The following is a 16,204-nucleotide window of genomic DNA, read 5'->3' on the forward strand; positions in this document are numbered from 1 at the left end:
AGCCCCACTCCTCACGTCTTTTCCCACTGCCCCCTGCCCAGGCTTCCCCAGCTCTTCTCTGAGCCACACCCCTCCCATTCCATCTTAGGGGTGTGCCTGGCTTATTTTGAGAGCAAGTTCAACCCCACTGCTGCCTACGACAGCTTGCGCGGTGGCTACACCGGCTACGGCCTCTTTCAGATCCGCAACAGTGACTGGTGTGACCACGGCAAGAACCGCTGCCACGTGTCCTGCTCTGGTAGGTCCCTCCCTCCTTCCACCCTGGGGCCCGGGGGCGGCCGCGTTGAGCTCAGAGGGCTGGCCAGCGTTTACAAGTTTGGAGCCGGGAGGAGGAGGGCCTGGCAAAGACGGGGCTGAGCCAAATCCAGGGTGGACCCCAGGGAGGCCGGGCAGAGCACTGCACGGCCAAAGGTCCGCGAGGGGAAGGGGCTGCGGCAGCCTGGGACGCAGCGATGGAGACCCACGTCCAGGTGGGCAGAGGGGGAGGCAGGGAGGAGCCTGACGGGTGAGGGCGGAGGGCTCCGGCTGGGCCTAATGTAGAAGACACTCTTCTTCAAGGGGAGCGGAGGCTGCCGCTTTGACAGGCAGAGTGATCACCGGGAGAAGACGGGCTGTCACTTATGTCTCATAGGAAGGTTCAGTATGTTGATCTCCAGACTCCAGTACAATTATCTGTAATAGAGGTGGTGTTGAGTGCCGTGATGAAAATACGGTGGACTAGATATCCTGAAGAACCCTCCCACTGGAGAAAATGTTAAAAAAGTAAAAAAACAAAACCAAAAAACCCCCATCTTTTAAAGTACCTAGCTGAGCTGGCAAGAAAGTAAGACATCCCTAGAGGCTAAAAAGAGGAGCAAAAATGCAGATAGGTAAGTGAAGGCTGAAGCCGATGATGACCCTGGGGGTTTGAGGTCACTGTGTAGACAGGGTCTGAGCAAGGTACGGAGGTGCACTGGCGACCTCCGAAGAGACCTGAGACCCCTGAGAGCTACCCTGTCAGCTGAAAGGGGTGAGCTAGAAAACCCCAAAGGGAAGACACTCTAAAGACAGGGGAAAGACAGTCTTCCCTGGGAATTTGTAACCACAAGCCAACAGGACTCACAAGGCACCATCTGGAGGGGCTAGACCTTGTGCTAAGTACTGGGGGCAATTCAGAGGGATCGCATAGTTTTCCTGTCAGGCAAGGTGGGAAACAGAAAAAGCATAGGCTTTGAAGCCAGACAGAATATTGGCTCTACCTCCTACTAGTTATGTGATTTGAGCCTCAGTTTTCTTATCTAGAAAATGGAGTTATGGGACTTCCTTGGTGGTGCAGTGGTTAAGAATCCGCCTGCCAATGCCGGGGACACGGGTTTGATCCCTGGTCCGGGAAGATCCCACATGCCATGGGGCAACTAAGCCCGTGGGCTACAACCACTGAGCCTGTGCTCTGGAGCCCACGTGCCATAACTACTGAAGCCCGCGTGCCTATAGCCCATGCTCCGCAACACGAGAAGCCACCGCAACTAGAGAAAGCCTGCGTGAAGCAACGAAGACCCAACGCAGCCAAAAATAAATAAATAAATAATAAAATTTTAAAAAAGAAAATGGAGTTAATAATAGTACCTACCTGACAAGGCTTTTATTTTATTTTATTTGATCTTAGCAGCTTTTTTTTTTCTTTTTTTTAAATAAAACCCAAAACCTGGAGCAAATGTCCATCAACAATTGAATGGATAAATAGATCATGGTATATTCTTATTTGCAGACTCTTTTTAAAAACCAAAGTGCATGAAGGAATGTTTTCCTAAATATGTTCTTTTTTTTTCTAATCACACATTAATGGAAATGAATAAGTTACAGCTATAAGCAACAACATGGATAAATTTCACATAATGTTGAATAAAATAAAGTAGTCACACAGCGTACGTACTATATGAACACACTTATGTAAAGTTTAGAAATGGGCAAAACTAATCCATGAGCTACAGAGCAGAATAGGGATGAGGATTTTTTTGGGGGGAGTGAGCGGTGCTCCAAGGCTTTTACAAGTTTTAAGTCCTGAGCACGGTGTCTCGTGCTTGATGAACACAATTTTCCTTTATTTGAATAATTTACAAGATAGTTGGGCATTAGGACTGATACATGTGTGTATGCATGCATACTCTGCAGGTAAGTATGTTTGTATGCATGTACATAACAGATAAGTGCTGAATCAAAGTGACGTTTTATTCAGAAAAAGGGAGAGGGCACAGTGGGCTAGGTGGTCAGGGACAGACTTTTAAGGACTGTACTTTTGGATGAGCAGGTGCAGGTTGGGAGATGAGTGTGAACAAAGTCTGGGAAGAGGATCTGTGTATGACCCCCAAGCTGTGGGTATCGGTACCATCAGGGTTGGCACTGTCTTTGCCTCCTGCCCCTTGACATGTCTTGAATGGTGGGGTCGTGGAGGAAAGCAGTGGAAGTGGAAAGCCACGTTGGGCAAAGTTGGACTAAGCCAAGGATTTGAGGTTCTGTTTTCCGGGCAACGAGGGGGCAATGAAGTAATGTTTTAAGGAGAAGCAATCAGACTAGGTTATGGAAGCGGGGAGACTGTAGTGCGGGCAAGAAGGAGGGGGTCCCAGGTGGGAGGTCTTGGTTTCACGATCCAATGAGGGAATGGAAGGATGGATGCATAGACATGTTGGTTCTTCAGGGGCACCTCTGGGCCCTCTCACATGCTGTTCCTTCTGCCTGGAACAGTTTTCCTTCTGTGATGTCCTCAACCCCTCTTCCTTACCTACTCCACTAGATGTCACTTGGCCCAATAACCCTTCCCTGACCCTAATTCAACTTTGAATTAGGTGTCCCCACTCAATGCTGCATTCCCCCATGGTTCCAGGTATCCTTTGTATTATAGTTGTCTATAATCTTTATCTACCCCCTTCCAGACTGTAGGCTTTATGAAGGCAGGGATGGATTTATTGTGTTTCTCATTCTATCTCCACTGCTTCTTCTATAGCCTAGCACAGGATATTCACTATACATATACATTTTTTTGGGCTGCATTGGATCTTAGTTGTGGCACATGGGCTCTTTCTTGTGGCGCGCAGTCTTCTCTCTAGTTGTGGCGTGCAGGTTTTCTCTTCTCTAGTTGTGGCGCATGGGCTTAGTTGCTCCGCAGCATGTGGGATCTTAGTTCCCCGACCAGGGATCAAACCCATGTCCCCTGCATTGGAAGGCAGATTCTTTACCATTGGACCACCAGGGAAGTCCCCATCATATACATTTTTAATGAAAATATCGTTATAAGAATTATAAGAAAAAATCAATAGATTTAGTAAAAGATGACCACATCCTGCTGCTTCCCAGTGCTCTCTGAGAAAAATACAGGGATAGATTTATTCTTGGAATCACATGGAAGCCTCTCTAACGTGAGCCCCTGGTAGCTTCCTTGACATCACTCTGACTTAGCTGCCGAGTGGTGACATGGTATCATTCCACTTCATTTCCTTCACAGCTTTACTGAATCCAAATTTAAAAGAGACAATTGAATGTGCCAAGAAAATTGTAAAAGGAAAAAGAGGAATGGGAGCGTGGTAAGTAGCCTGTATTAATGACTTTCACCCACTCATCAAGTCCCACTGGTTTGGGACTGTAAGTGTATAGCAACCAAGATTAAGATGAAAGAGTCTAAAGAAATCAAGCCATGTTTTCTTCTATATTAGAACAGTCCCTGGCACAAAATACCCTGTGTTAAGTTTTTGTTAAATAAATTATAAAATAGAATTGTCATGGTTTTATACTTAAATGTTGGTCCTTCTTGGAATTTATTTTGGTATTAAAAAGTGAGACAGGGCATTCGCCCTCATATTTTTCAAACGGCTGGTCGGTGGTCTCAACACCACTTATTCGTTAACCTATTTTTCTCACTAATTTAATAGATTGCATTTTAAAGTGGGAATCCTCTTGTTAATGTTAACTGTCTTCTGAGTGTTGGAAATATCTTTCGTGCATAGTCTTGACCTTCCAATTAATTTGGAAGCTTGGCTGGCCCCCTAGGGTAAGCACTAATGAGCTAAAACCATCTTCATTGTATGGCACTAAATAGAGATGTGCTGGGCCAGTCTGATCAAGGCCTCTTACTTGCTCAGGATTCCCAGTGAAGTGAGCTCTTATTAAGCTAATAAGCTGCCACAGCTTTTCCAAAGCTCAGATCAGGCTGCTCTGTGGAACTTGGGGCGGACAGGAAGGGAGAAGACCCAGGCCCCCCTCACCCGCCTCCCCAAGGAGTCCCTTCTGCAGTACCTGCCAGGGGCTATGGAGGGCGCTGCAATTTCTGAAAATACGTCTGTGTGTGTTTTCCCTGCTGCTTTGTAACTATGAGGGCCAGGGGGTCACCACCCCTTCTCCAACTGTGTGACCCCCTACCCTGGAAGACTCATGGAGCTTCATGCCCGGTCGAGGGATGGGACGAACTGATGTCTAATGGTCTGCAGTGGCCTGGTGACTCCCGCCACTTCTAGGATGGGAGAGGAGGACCTGGGGTCTGGATTCTGGCCAAGGGGCTGGGAAGAGGAGGGTCATGTTTGGAGGACCAGGAGAAAAGATTAGAGAAACTCAGTCCAGCTGACCTAGGTTGAGGAGCTGGAAGGAATTTTGGAAGGTGAGGGGTGAAGCAGGTGCATGGAAAGGTAACAAGAGGCCATGGCCCTGGGACAAGTGTTCCTGTTTCAGAACTAGGATCTGCCAAGTACTCGCCATACATGTCACAGAGCTTCTCTGATGCTCACTTCAGAGAAGTTACAAATGCTTTGCAGGGTTGGAGAAGGGTTTCGCAGTTCACAGCTCGGCCTCCCCATCTTGCAGTGTGGGGTTTATGGGAAGGGGAGACGTTGTGAGCAGGATGGAGGGAGCACCAGCCCTCATGCCAGCGGGTGGTGGAGCCAGCCAGCGAGAGAGACATACTTGGGATGCAAGAAAGCTTTCAGAACTGCGCCCACTCAAACGCTCCAGGGGCCAGGCAGCGGGTGTAAATGGGCCAGCGGGAGCTGAGCTCCCTGGAGATGCCGAGCTGTGACTATGCGGAGCCCCCTCCGGTTCACTCTCCCTGGCCTTCCTCCCCGCAGGACCTCCTGGACCCTCAACTGCCAGCACTCCGACACTCTGGAGCGGTGGTTGGACGGATGCAAGCTGTAGCTACTGGGAAGCCCTCGCTGCACTTGCCGCTGGCATCTTCCTGGTGAAGATGCTCTCCTGTTCACTGCCTTCACTCATCCCTTTGATTATCTCACCGCTTGATGGCTCCAGATGGAAAAGGGCAAAATTTGCTTCATCCAGGGATGCAGGATGCAGAATAAACCACTAGTTATTCAACCTGGGTCAAAGGGCTCCACTTGTCCTATTATACTGTGATTGTTACGATGAAAATCATTATTTACCATTATCATGCTTCCTTATTATTTAATCTCAGGGGAGGATTCGAAGGAAGGAAAACATCTGGAAAATAAGATGTGCCCATGAATGTCAATATTAATAGAGAAAGGAAGAAAAGATACAGAGGACGGAAAGGGGAGTCAAAGAAGAGAGGAAGAGACGCCAGTGCCAGCAGGACCCCCAGCTCCAGCTACGGTGTCCACACTGGGACACAGGTGGCAGTGAGGAGACCACAAAAATCCTCTCTGGGGCTTCCCTGGTGGCGCAGTGGTTGAGAATCTGCCTGCCAATGCAGGGGACACGGGTTTGAGCCCTGGTCTGGGAAGATCCCACATGCCGCAGAGCAACTAGGCCCGTGAGCCACAACTACTAAGCCTGCGCGTCTGGAGCTTGTGCTCCGCAAGAAGAGAGTCCGCGATAGTGAGAAGCCTGTGCACCGCGGTGAAGAGTGGCCCCTGCTCGCCACAACTAGAGAAAGCCTTCGCACAGAAACGAAGACCCAACACAGCCAAAAATAAATAAATAAATTAATTAAATTTTTTTTTAAAAGTTAAAAAAAAAATCCTCTCTGCACTTTTGTGGAGAGACTCTGGTGACAGTTGATCTTTCTTATAAAATGTTAAGTTTTAAAAACTTGTCAACACGTACTTGTATTAGAGAAATTGTGCAAAAGACAGAAACGTAAACAAGAAGAGTCCTCCCGTGATCTTAGAAGCCAAAGACCATCAGTCACTGTCATGCTTTGGTTGCATTCCCTTTCGGTCTTTTTTTCTGATTGGGGTTTTTCTGCTTTTCCAACAAGGCTGTGATAATGCTCTAGAGAGAGTTTTGTACCTCACTTTTTAGAAAGGAAGAACATGGTAATGAACCTTTCCCTACATGTATTTCCATTGTAAGAAGAAAGGGGTTTATTTCCAAAGCTTCGTGGCTCACAGAATCCTTGCACGGAGTGGAGCTGCAGGTGGCAGTCTGGGCTCCCAGGGCGCACATGCCTGAGACACGGGAGCAATAGTAGAAGCAGAAGCCCTGCTCCTCAGAAGCCAGTTCATCTGCGGGAACCCAAGCTATGACGGGGGACCCTTGTACAGGAGGGGAAGAATGGAAGTGGCCCAGAGAGAGCCTGTCTGCAACATCTTCACCAAGGTGCTAGAGCCTTCAGAATGAAATCTTAAGGCCAGTTAACATGCCGTTGGATGAACACACCAGATTTTACTTAACTTTCCCCCCTACTGTCAGATTGTTAGATACTGCCACTTTTTAAACCGTTACAAAGAATGCTGTAGTGCCTGTTTGCGGCTGCCCCCTTTTCGTTTTCTGCACTTTTAAAACTAAACAACATACATTTCATAAGGAGAACTTGGAGAGTACAGAGAGTCATAAGGAAGGAAATTTAAAACGCTCGGCATCCCCCCACTGGAAACAGAAGTTTTCATTATTGTTACGTAGACGCAGTTGAGGGCACCCTGCCGCGGGGGTGGTTGGTGTCAATCTCTTCATATGTGCTCTTCCCGACTTCATTGTGGGTGTGGGCACATTTTTTTCCTTATAAACATGAACTACTACTGTGTATACAGTTCTGTATCTTGCTTTTTTCACTTAATATTTTGTGGTCTAATATTTCCATGCCTATGACAGGGATCCCAGAACCATTTTTAACAACTGCACCGTATCCACTTAGTGGACAAACTATAATGTATATAAGCCCCTCTTGTTTCTCCGTTCAATCTAGACAGAAAATAAACAATATGAGTGAATCATGGCCACCTGAAAGGCAGGCAACACTGAGAGCAAGCCAACCCTTCCTTTTGTTTGCATCCTGGTCATTTTCAGAAAGGAGAAGAAAGAGCTGCAAGTTAGAATTTCAGGGGCAGAACTTTTCATCATTCTCAGTACTGACTGATTAGCTTAATCAGTTGGTTTTGTGTGGCTTCCCCTACCTCTGGAGAAAAAAGGTATTTGATAGTTCCTGCCCGCACAGCATGAATCGTACAGTAAAATTCCTGCTGGCGGCCTCCCTTGCTGTTGAGGTCATTGAGAAGCTTCTGAGACCTTGAGAGCCCCTTCCTTATTGAGCTGGGAACCCACATTGTTTCCGAGGTTGGGTCTGCGTGCGGTAACACACCTGACCTCAAGCCAACCTTACCCCAGACATTAATGACCACCTACAATTGATTAAAACACTATCTCCTCAAGTGCCACATCCAGCGTGCTGCCGCCTCCTTCCAGCCCATTACTTCTGCCACAGCTCGTCATCGTCCTCTAATGGCCACTTGTGTCAACATGGGCATGAGGCTTGAGGACAAAGCAAATGTTAGTGTATTGATTGGACCGGCCTCTCTAGGGTTTCCCAACACCAGCTCCTGGCGTGATGCTTCAAAGCCACTGATAATGGGCGTTACGATGAGCATTCACCCCAGGGCCAGATCTCCCCGTCTGCTTTACAGAATGATCAAAGCTAGGTTTAAAAAAATCACTAACAATGACTCCTGTTACTATTACTTCTATCACCAGCAGCTACCATATTAACACCAGTTTTACAAATAGTACACATAGGCCCTTACATGCAGTATTTTCAGACCTTGCAAAATCTTACAGGGTAGGTATGAAGGTATGAATCATAACTATATCATAGGTGGAGAAATGGAGGTTGGAGGAGCTAAATAACTTGGCTTTACTCCAGCCTGGTAAGTGATGGAGATGGAATGGGTATCTCTCCAAAACCTATAGCTTCCCCACACAGCCCCTCCAAACTCTGGTACAGTACTGGTGTTAATTTTCCATCCCATTCATTAGCTGGAAAATCGGGTCTCCAGCTTTTTAATTAAAGACTTTGCATTGAAGAAGTTTTAGGCAACTGGCACATAACAATGGGTCACTATCCTAGTGCCCAAGTCAAAGGCTGGAAATTGAGGCCCTAGGAGATGAAGTGACTTTCTCAGCTACAGAAAATCAATAGAGGGGCTTCCCTGGTGGCACAGTGGTTGAGAATCTGCCTGCCAATGCAGGGCACACGGGTTCGAGCCCTGGTCTGGGAAGATCCCACATGCCGTGGAGCAACTAGGCCCGTGAGCCACAACTACTGAGCCTGCGCGTCTGGAGCCTGTGCTCCGCAACAAGAGAGGCCGCGATTGTGAGAGGCCCGCGCACCGCAATGAAGAGTGGCCCCCGCTTGCCGCAACTAGAGAAAGCCCTCGCACAGAAACGAAGACCCAACACAGCCAAAAATAAATAAATAAAAAAGAAAAGAAAATCAGTAGAGAAGGCAGCGTGGTGACTTGCAATGTTTCCACACTTGTGTCATGACAAAAATCACCTGGAGTGGCTGTTTAAAATGCTGATTCCCAGGCCATGCCCTTTATCTACTGAGTCATAGCTGCTGCAAAGAACTCTGACCTGTGGAGTCTCAATGTGCACCAGTTTCTGTGAGATGGAGAATGTCTATTACCTCCTTTCTGCCTTCTAAATTTCTGCAAATGTAGCTCAGTGGGGAAACCAAAACTGCATCTGGAACCCTGTTGGTGCAGGTACCTCCCAGGCCCCCAGCTCCTCCAACCCCAGGGAAAACAAAGAAGCAGGGGTATTGCTCACGACACCATCTTTTCCTCAGTGGGAAAAATTCATTTACTTGAAAAGAGACAAAAAGGATTGTACAAATCCTCAGAGAGGTCTGATTTAATTAGGTTAATTTGTTAAGTACTTACTGCAGCGAAAAACTTTTAGTGCGGATTGTTTCTTTTAATTATTAATGTTTACATCGCTATATAAGCTCATAATATAAAGAGCAAAATAGGTTTTGTGGTGAAAGGGATGAGCGCTCGTTGTAACGCACTCGTGGTGCTTTGAGAACATCACACCAGGAGCTGGCGTTGGGAAACCTGGGGGCCTTGCCACTACGGCATCTCTGAGAACAACAGCTCACAAATCCAGCATGGATGAGCCCTCACAGGTTTTGTCTACACTGCATGTCTCCACCCTCTTGGCCATCCCTGGCTGATATAGGGGAGAACCCAATTTTGGCTATGACCATCACGTTCTCTGCCCTTGAACTGAGGGGTTGGACCTTGGGTTGCTGAGTCACGGACAAGTCAGTTCACCAAAGAGGTCAGCAGCAAAGCTACTGCTGAGTCCACAGACCTGTCCCTGGCTCCTGCCCTTCTCCAGCCTTGGGTTGGCTGTTCCTTTTTACTCTGCGGGATCCAGCAGTATTTACACAGTAAGTACTGCTTTTTGTTTAAGCTAGCCAGAATTGGCTTCTCTCATTTGCCACCCTAAGAAACTTAATATGATGGATATTTAAAAAAAAACAAACAACAAATGATTTACACAGTGAGGGTTCAAAGAGATGCTATTATATAGTCAAGGTTACCAGCCCTGTGTCTGCACAAAGTAGGTCATCAGGACACCCAACACATACCTCATCTCCCTTCCCCCTTTCCTTCTCTTGGGTACCCTACTCGGGAGAGACACACTCATTACCACAAGAATGCTCTGGAGTGTTGTCTTATTGCTTCAGGAGCCCGCAGCCCTCTGCCCGTCTCATCTACATACTAATGCAATTTCTCAGTATGATATATCGTAAGCGTGGCTAAAAATCCTGGAAGATTTATTAAGTTCCCTAGTTCTTATAGATCAGGGACAATTTTTTATAAATTCTTGCCTTTGCTAAACACTTTAATATGCCATCGTCTAGGCAACAAAATTTTCCTCGATTAGATTTTAAGGCTAATGTGGGGAAGAACTTTCCCCCTTCCTCTCCAACACTATTAGGAAAGGCCATAAGTCCTGATCAAGAACATTTGCTGGTGCCTCACAGGGAACTTCAAACCTGATTCTGTTTTGCAGCAGTACTGGGTCCTACTTTCTGCCCCAGACCTGATGTCTTGTTGAGGTGCTTGAGGCTGCTAGGGGAAAGAGCCCTCAATCACATTGGGGGTCCTGGTACTGGCCATACAGAGAGGCCCCCACCAGGGAACACTGACCCTGGAGAATGAGTCACTGATCTGGTTCTGACCTTCAGCCATGTAAGCTTAGAGATTGAATCTTTTCAGTCCCAGAAGTTATTGATGCTTGAATAAACATAACCCATGAGGGACCTGAGAACAAACCAGAAAGCAAATTACTAATTTCAAGCAGCCTGGAGGTTGACAGCAGTGGGGTGAGAACATTCTCTCCTTGGAGGCATTGCTCCTCAGGAAGCCAGGTTATCCGATGGTGCCTTGGTGAACGTGAACTCAGAAAGCGAAATTTTAATGGCTCCAGCCTCTCTCTCGGGCAGTGGGTGGGCAGACCCCACCAATGTGCAACTTCTGCCTCTCCTTCAGGCTTCCCTGGTTCATCAGCCTTCACCAAGGGACCCATTCTCCCTGCAAAGGGGTGATTCCATCGTGGGCCTAGGGCCTCTGCACTCCTGTTCACTTGATCACTAGCTGATTTTCTGGTGTAAGTCTCAAGACATCCTTAATTCCTTCCTTCCCATGCTCCCTGGGGTCTCTCTCTCTCTCTCTCTCTTTTTTTTTTTTTTTGGCTGCACCACGTGGCACATGGGATCTTAGTTCCCAGACCAGGGATCGAACCTGTGCCCCCTGCAGTGGAAGCCTGGAGTCTTAACCACTGGACCACCAGGGAAGTCCCTCGGGGGTCTCTTTTAGTCACCATGCAGATAGAATCTTGGTTTGGACTGGACTTGAGGGTGGGCAGGAGGGAGGAGTCAAGGCTGACTCAGGTTGTAGATTTGGGTGGCAGGCTGGGCGGTGGCACCGTTCTGAGCAGTGTGACAATAGTCCCTGTGTATGGAGTGCTAGGCTGTGGACCTCAGAATCATCATCTCGTTTAATCTTCCCAGTGTTCTTCCAATGAGGAAAGTACCAGTATATTTCCCACTAGGCTGAATGGCAACTTTGATAAATTCACTTGTTTTGTTTAATCATTTCATTTTAATTGAAGTTTTCATTTTGTCTTTATAGCAGCATTTAAAAGGAACATTCAGAGTGTCCTTGCTCCCGCTTCCTGCTGCTGCTGTTGGAGCCTAAGGGTGGAGAGGGGGAGGTGGAGGGAAAGGAGAGTAATATATTCTTTAATAAGGAGAATTCTTATGAGCATATTCTTCATTCATGCTTTCTTATTCATATGGATAATGTATTTATGAGAGTCTTCATAATAAAGAACACAGGCTCATGAATGTATTCTCTTCATGCATCGCCCCCAGCCCCCGCCCCAGCCTGCCTCTCTTTAATCCCCTTTCTCCCCTGTAATCTTCTCCCCGACTTGGTGCTTCAGTCTCCAGCTGCAGCAGTGGAGAGCTGGGGAAGACAAGAGCTAAGTATCCCGTAAAATCCTGATATGGGGACAAGACAAGAGCTGATCAACGGAAACAGGATACTTCAAAGAATCAAATGATTTGGTGACTCGCTCATTTGGCAGACTGGCTCTCCGTGTTTTGGGAGAACTGAGCACTTGGCTTGCCTTTTGCCTAACTGCCCACTTTAAGTGACCTGGGGTCCTTTTCCAGATGAGGAAGCAGAGGCTGGGGAAGTTAAGGAAGTTGCCTGAGGTCACAGTAACTAGTGTGAGATCCACAATTTTAAAAAGGCTCATTCGCGGGTGAGTTGGTGTCTTTGTGCCATTCAGCAGGATAAGAGCACAGGAGAGAGGCCAGTAAACCTAGGATGGTTTCCTGGTGTCTCTAAAGAACCGAACTGGGGAAGTTGATTTTCTTTTTTAAACAGTTAAAGAGGAATTTGTTTATTAATTTTTAAATGGATAATAGAGAGTATCAAATAGCCATTGCGTTGAATTCATCTAAAGAAGTTAATTTTTAAGTGTCAAAACCTCAAATGCCTACAGAGGGCAGGAAGGTGAGAAAACAATTGAGGCGGTAAAGGAATTAGAAAAATCTAATTTACTCTAAGAAAAAACACAGTGCAAAGTGTGATGCTACCTGGCTCCTGTCACTTGGCACCAATGACAGGGAGGCATTAGAGATGGGTGGGGACTGCGGTGAACAGAAGAGGGAGCCGCCATCAGTGTTGTAGATCCTCTGATTATTCACAAAGAGCTGGAAATCTTGATTTTGATATCAAATCTCCCAAGCTGTAAGTGTAACTTCAAATTACTTTTAAATACCGTGTAGGCCAATGTAAGCAAATCTGCGTGCTGGATCTGGTCTATAAATTTTCAGCCTTGTCAGCTGGTTGGCATGGAATCATCACCAAGTCTGGAAGTCGAATCAAAACCATGGATTCCATGTGGCTGTGGGAATTCTGCAAATTCTGATCATGATAAAGAGTAGATAAAGCGGTCAAGAAATGACCTCAATACTTACAAGAATACCATTTTACCACTAAAAGGAAATCAGTTGCAAATATATCACCTTGTACATGGAGTGAAGAATTTAAAGATCAGGCTTTGGAACTTGAGAAGTCTGGTGCTGAATCCCAGCCCTGCCACTTAACCACTGTGCAGCCTTGAGCAAATCAATTAACCTCTCGGTGCCTTTGTTTCCTCATATCTGGATTCTTGTGAGGCTTCAATGTAATGAGATACAAAAATCAAGATAACTGGCACATGGGAGATTCTCGAGAAATGGTGCTTGCTAAAATAGCAATAGTGATTGCTATCATTGATAATAATGATTATTATCAGTACCTGTATTTATAAACTCTGAGGAAAACTCTAATGAAACTTGTGTTCTAAAAGCTCCTTTTTTTGTTTTTCGGCCACAGCACGTGGCATGCGGGATCTTATTTCCCCGACGAGGGATCGAACCTGTGCCCCCTGCAGTGGAAGTGCAGAGTCTTAACCACTGGAGGGAAGTCCCCTAAAAGCTCTTTTCCTGGGTGATTTTTCCATGAGAATGGCAAGGCGTTTTGATGTTACTTTCTCGTTTCATTATACTTACATTTGGAAGTCACAGAGTCTCTGTAATTCTGTCTGCAAAGCATTCAGGGAACCCAAGTAATCCGTTCAAATCCAAACCGGGTGGGAATTTCTGACACTTGACTTAGACAGCATAAGGCATCTCCAAATATTGTTATCCATCGGCCTTTGAGGGAGGCTGCGCCTTGAGAGGATTCACGCAGAATTCAGCCCGTTTCTCCTGCACAGGGCTCCTTAATTCTGTTCTCTGCCCCTTCCATGTTGCCCATCTCTTACTGTGCTATTCATCTCAGCCCAGTCTGCAATCACTGTATTCGACGCGAGAAGTGGTCGTCCTCCAGGCAGTCCTCCCAGGACCTGCACACACACACACACATGCATGCTCTCTCCCGCTCTCATGCTTGGGGTGAACCTAAAGAGCTGGTACTGAGTGCTGAGTGAGGGTATGTGTGGGAAACAGGGACCCTTATGTTTTGCAAAGACTGAGAAAATCTCTCAACATAGTCCCAGGTCATCCCGGCAGAGAGAAAGCTGACCTGCCTCACACTGTGGCTAGTGCCCAGGAACACAAGACTTGGGGCTCCAGGACAGTTGATGACAAACGTCCAGGACCCCTCACCTCATTCCTGGCTCACTCCCCACCTCCCAGGGCCACCTGCACCAGCTCCTGACTTTTAGGTTTCGTATCCTAATTCTAGCCCAAGCTCAGACCTGATAGGACAGATCTGACTTCTCCTCATGAGCTGTGTTGCCTCGTAGCAGATACTGTGGGTGGCTTGCCCTGACCGTTCCCATCCACGTGGACCCCATGATGTCCCCAGCAGCTGCAACCTGCGGCCCAAAGAAGGCTTTCTCTGGCTACTTACACCCACTGAGCTGGCACAAGGAGCAAACTGTGCTGGGAAATTAAGCCCAGCCCCCCGGCAGCCCTCACCAATGGTGGATGGTCACTGGGGTGGATAAATATTCCAACTTCCTCACCCTTTCCTGGAGGGACGATCTGAGGTGTGTTCCACCTGCCTTCCAGAGGTCCCAAAGGGGTTGAACTCCAATTGCTCACAGGGGTAGGCTGCACATTAAAACATTCCCTTTCCTGACTCACTTCCCCACTCTCATCCTGGTGTTTCCTAAGATCACTTCCCCAAATAAACTCCTTGGCTCAGGGTCTGCTTCTGGGGGAGCCCAGCCTGAGACTGCCCTCTTTCTTATTCTACAGAGGAAGATAATACTCACTGACCACCTTTATTCACCTCACGTCAGCTCCCCAGGGTGGATGTTGTTAATACTCCCACTTTTCAAGTGAGAAAATGAGGCCACAGGGCCAGCAAGTGGCAGAGCCAGGATTTGAACTCAGATCTTTCTGGCTCCAAAAGTCCTGCCTGTCCCATCACAAGACACTCACCTGGTTCCTTCCATCTTGGATGTCTCTCCTGCCTGTTCAAGCCTCAGCTACCAGGAGACAAGTGGGCATGGTTGACCAGTTACTGTGACACCAATTATCACCACAAGTGAAGAGCAGGAAATTGTAATTCAGGAACCGAGTGTACCAAGACAGCTGGCTCCAGCCCACAGAGGCAGGCAGCACTATTATTTTGAGAATCCTCCTGGGCACAGAATAGCAGCCTTTGTGTCTGTGGAGGTTGGCACAGGGATGCTGGTGCCCTCCCCAGAGACAGGCTGTGTAGGAAGACCCAGTGGAAAAACCCAGCTTGGACCCTCTCTTGTCTGTCACTCTTTGTAAGAAATAGAGGACAAACAATCTGGAGTCTGCGCTTCTAGTTCCCACGCTTCCCTTTATTGTCTGTGTGAATTTTGGTTTCTTGCTTCCCCACTCTGGACCTTGATTTCATGGGTTCCATGTGCTGAAGCTATGAGCACAGGCCACCACGGTCCCCTCAACTGCAGCAGGAAGGTTTGAGTGAATTTTAAGTGTTGGGTGCTTCATTCGGATGTTTTCCCATAAGGTTTGGCCCGTGGCTGACCCCAGACCCAACTTCATCCTTGGACAGGGTAAATAAGATGATAGCCATGTCCCATCTCAGGACAGAAGGAAGCACATCACTGGCCCCAAATTTATTTTTATTATGTGCTTATTCTGACCTGAGATGCTAGAAAAGATGGACATTTGTTCATGCCTGCATTCAAATAACCAACAGCTCTTTAGAGTATACCTTTGTTCTTGGCTCTGAGCTTGACACCATGGATACAAAAATAGATACTACAAGACCCTTAACCCCAAGCGTCAGTGGCACCCCAAATGCCGCTGGAAAGTGGCTAACAGGGATGAATGTGATGGAAAAGGTCTTGGGCTCCCTCTGCTCCCCCTGAGTGCTGGTCTCAATGAGTGCACCCTGGTAAGGGAATAAACCATACAGCTTGTAAAGGAAGGTAAGCTGCCTCCGGACTAGGGACAACTGCTTCCAGTATTGCAGAGGGGAGAGGGGATGCCCGGAGAACCTAGACATGGTGTTTGGGTGAAGTCCTGAAAGGTGCACAGGACTTCAGCCTCTGGAGACGGAAGAGGATGATCCAGGCAAAGCAACTGTATACAAAGCCCCCTGACATTGTCCAGGGCACATACTGTTTCAGTTGGAAGCAGCAGAGGCCATTGAAAAAGAAAAGGATGGTGGGGAAAGGCTGGAATGGAGCATTCAGGTCGCATGATAGAGCTTCTGAATTCAGCCCGAGGAGTGGGCAACTCTGCAGAGGAGACTTGGCCCATGAGTTCTACAATCCGAACTGTGTGACAAGCCACAGAAATCAATTCCAACTAACTTTAGCAAAGGGAAGAATTTTTGAGGAGGATGTGATGAAGCTTGCAGAACTGAAAGGAAAGCTGACCAACCAGGCCTCAGAAAATGCAGGAACCAGGACATCTAGAAGAAAATTGTGGTAGGAGTGAAGAGCAGTGTATTAGTCAGGTCTTGCTGCAATA

General features: G+C 47.3%; 1 protein-coding gene across 5 annotated transcripts in view; it reads left to right on the forward strand.

Moving 5' to 3' along the window:
* The window catches only part of LYZL4 (lysozyme like 4), a 48,782-nt gene extending 42,999 nt beyond the window's left edge, over positions 1 to 5,783 (forward strand). For all 5 annotated transcript variants that reach the window (XM_082413003.1, XM_082413002.1, XM_082413004.1 and 2 more), the window contains 3 exons: positions 89 to 238; positions 3,479 to 3,557; positions 5,088 to 5,783. In XM_082413003.1, coding sequence (XP_082269129.1) covers positions 89 to 238; positions 3,479 to 3,557; positions 5,088 to 5,157 — 299 coding nt within the window. In that variant the 3' untranslated portion in view covers positions 5,158 to 5,783. The remainder of the gene's footprint in view (positions 1 to 88; positions 239 to 3,478; positions 3,558 to 5,087) is intronic.
* The last annotated feature ends 10,421 nt before the right edge of the window (positions 5,784 to 16,204 follow it).

Source organism: Balaenoptera physalus (assembly GCF_965194825.1).
Source record: "Balaenoptera physalus genome assembly, chromosome: 11".
In the NCBI taxonomy this organism is placed as follows: domain Eukaryota; kingdom Metazoa; phylum Chordata; class Mammalia; order Artiodactyla; family Balaenopteridae; genus Balaenoptera; species Balaenoptera physalus.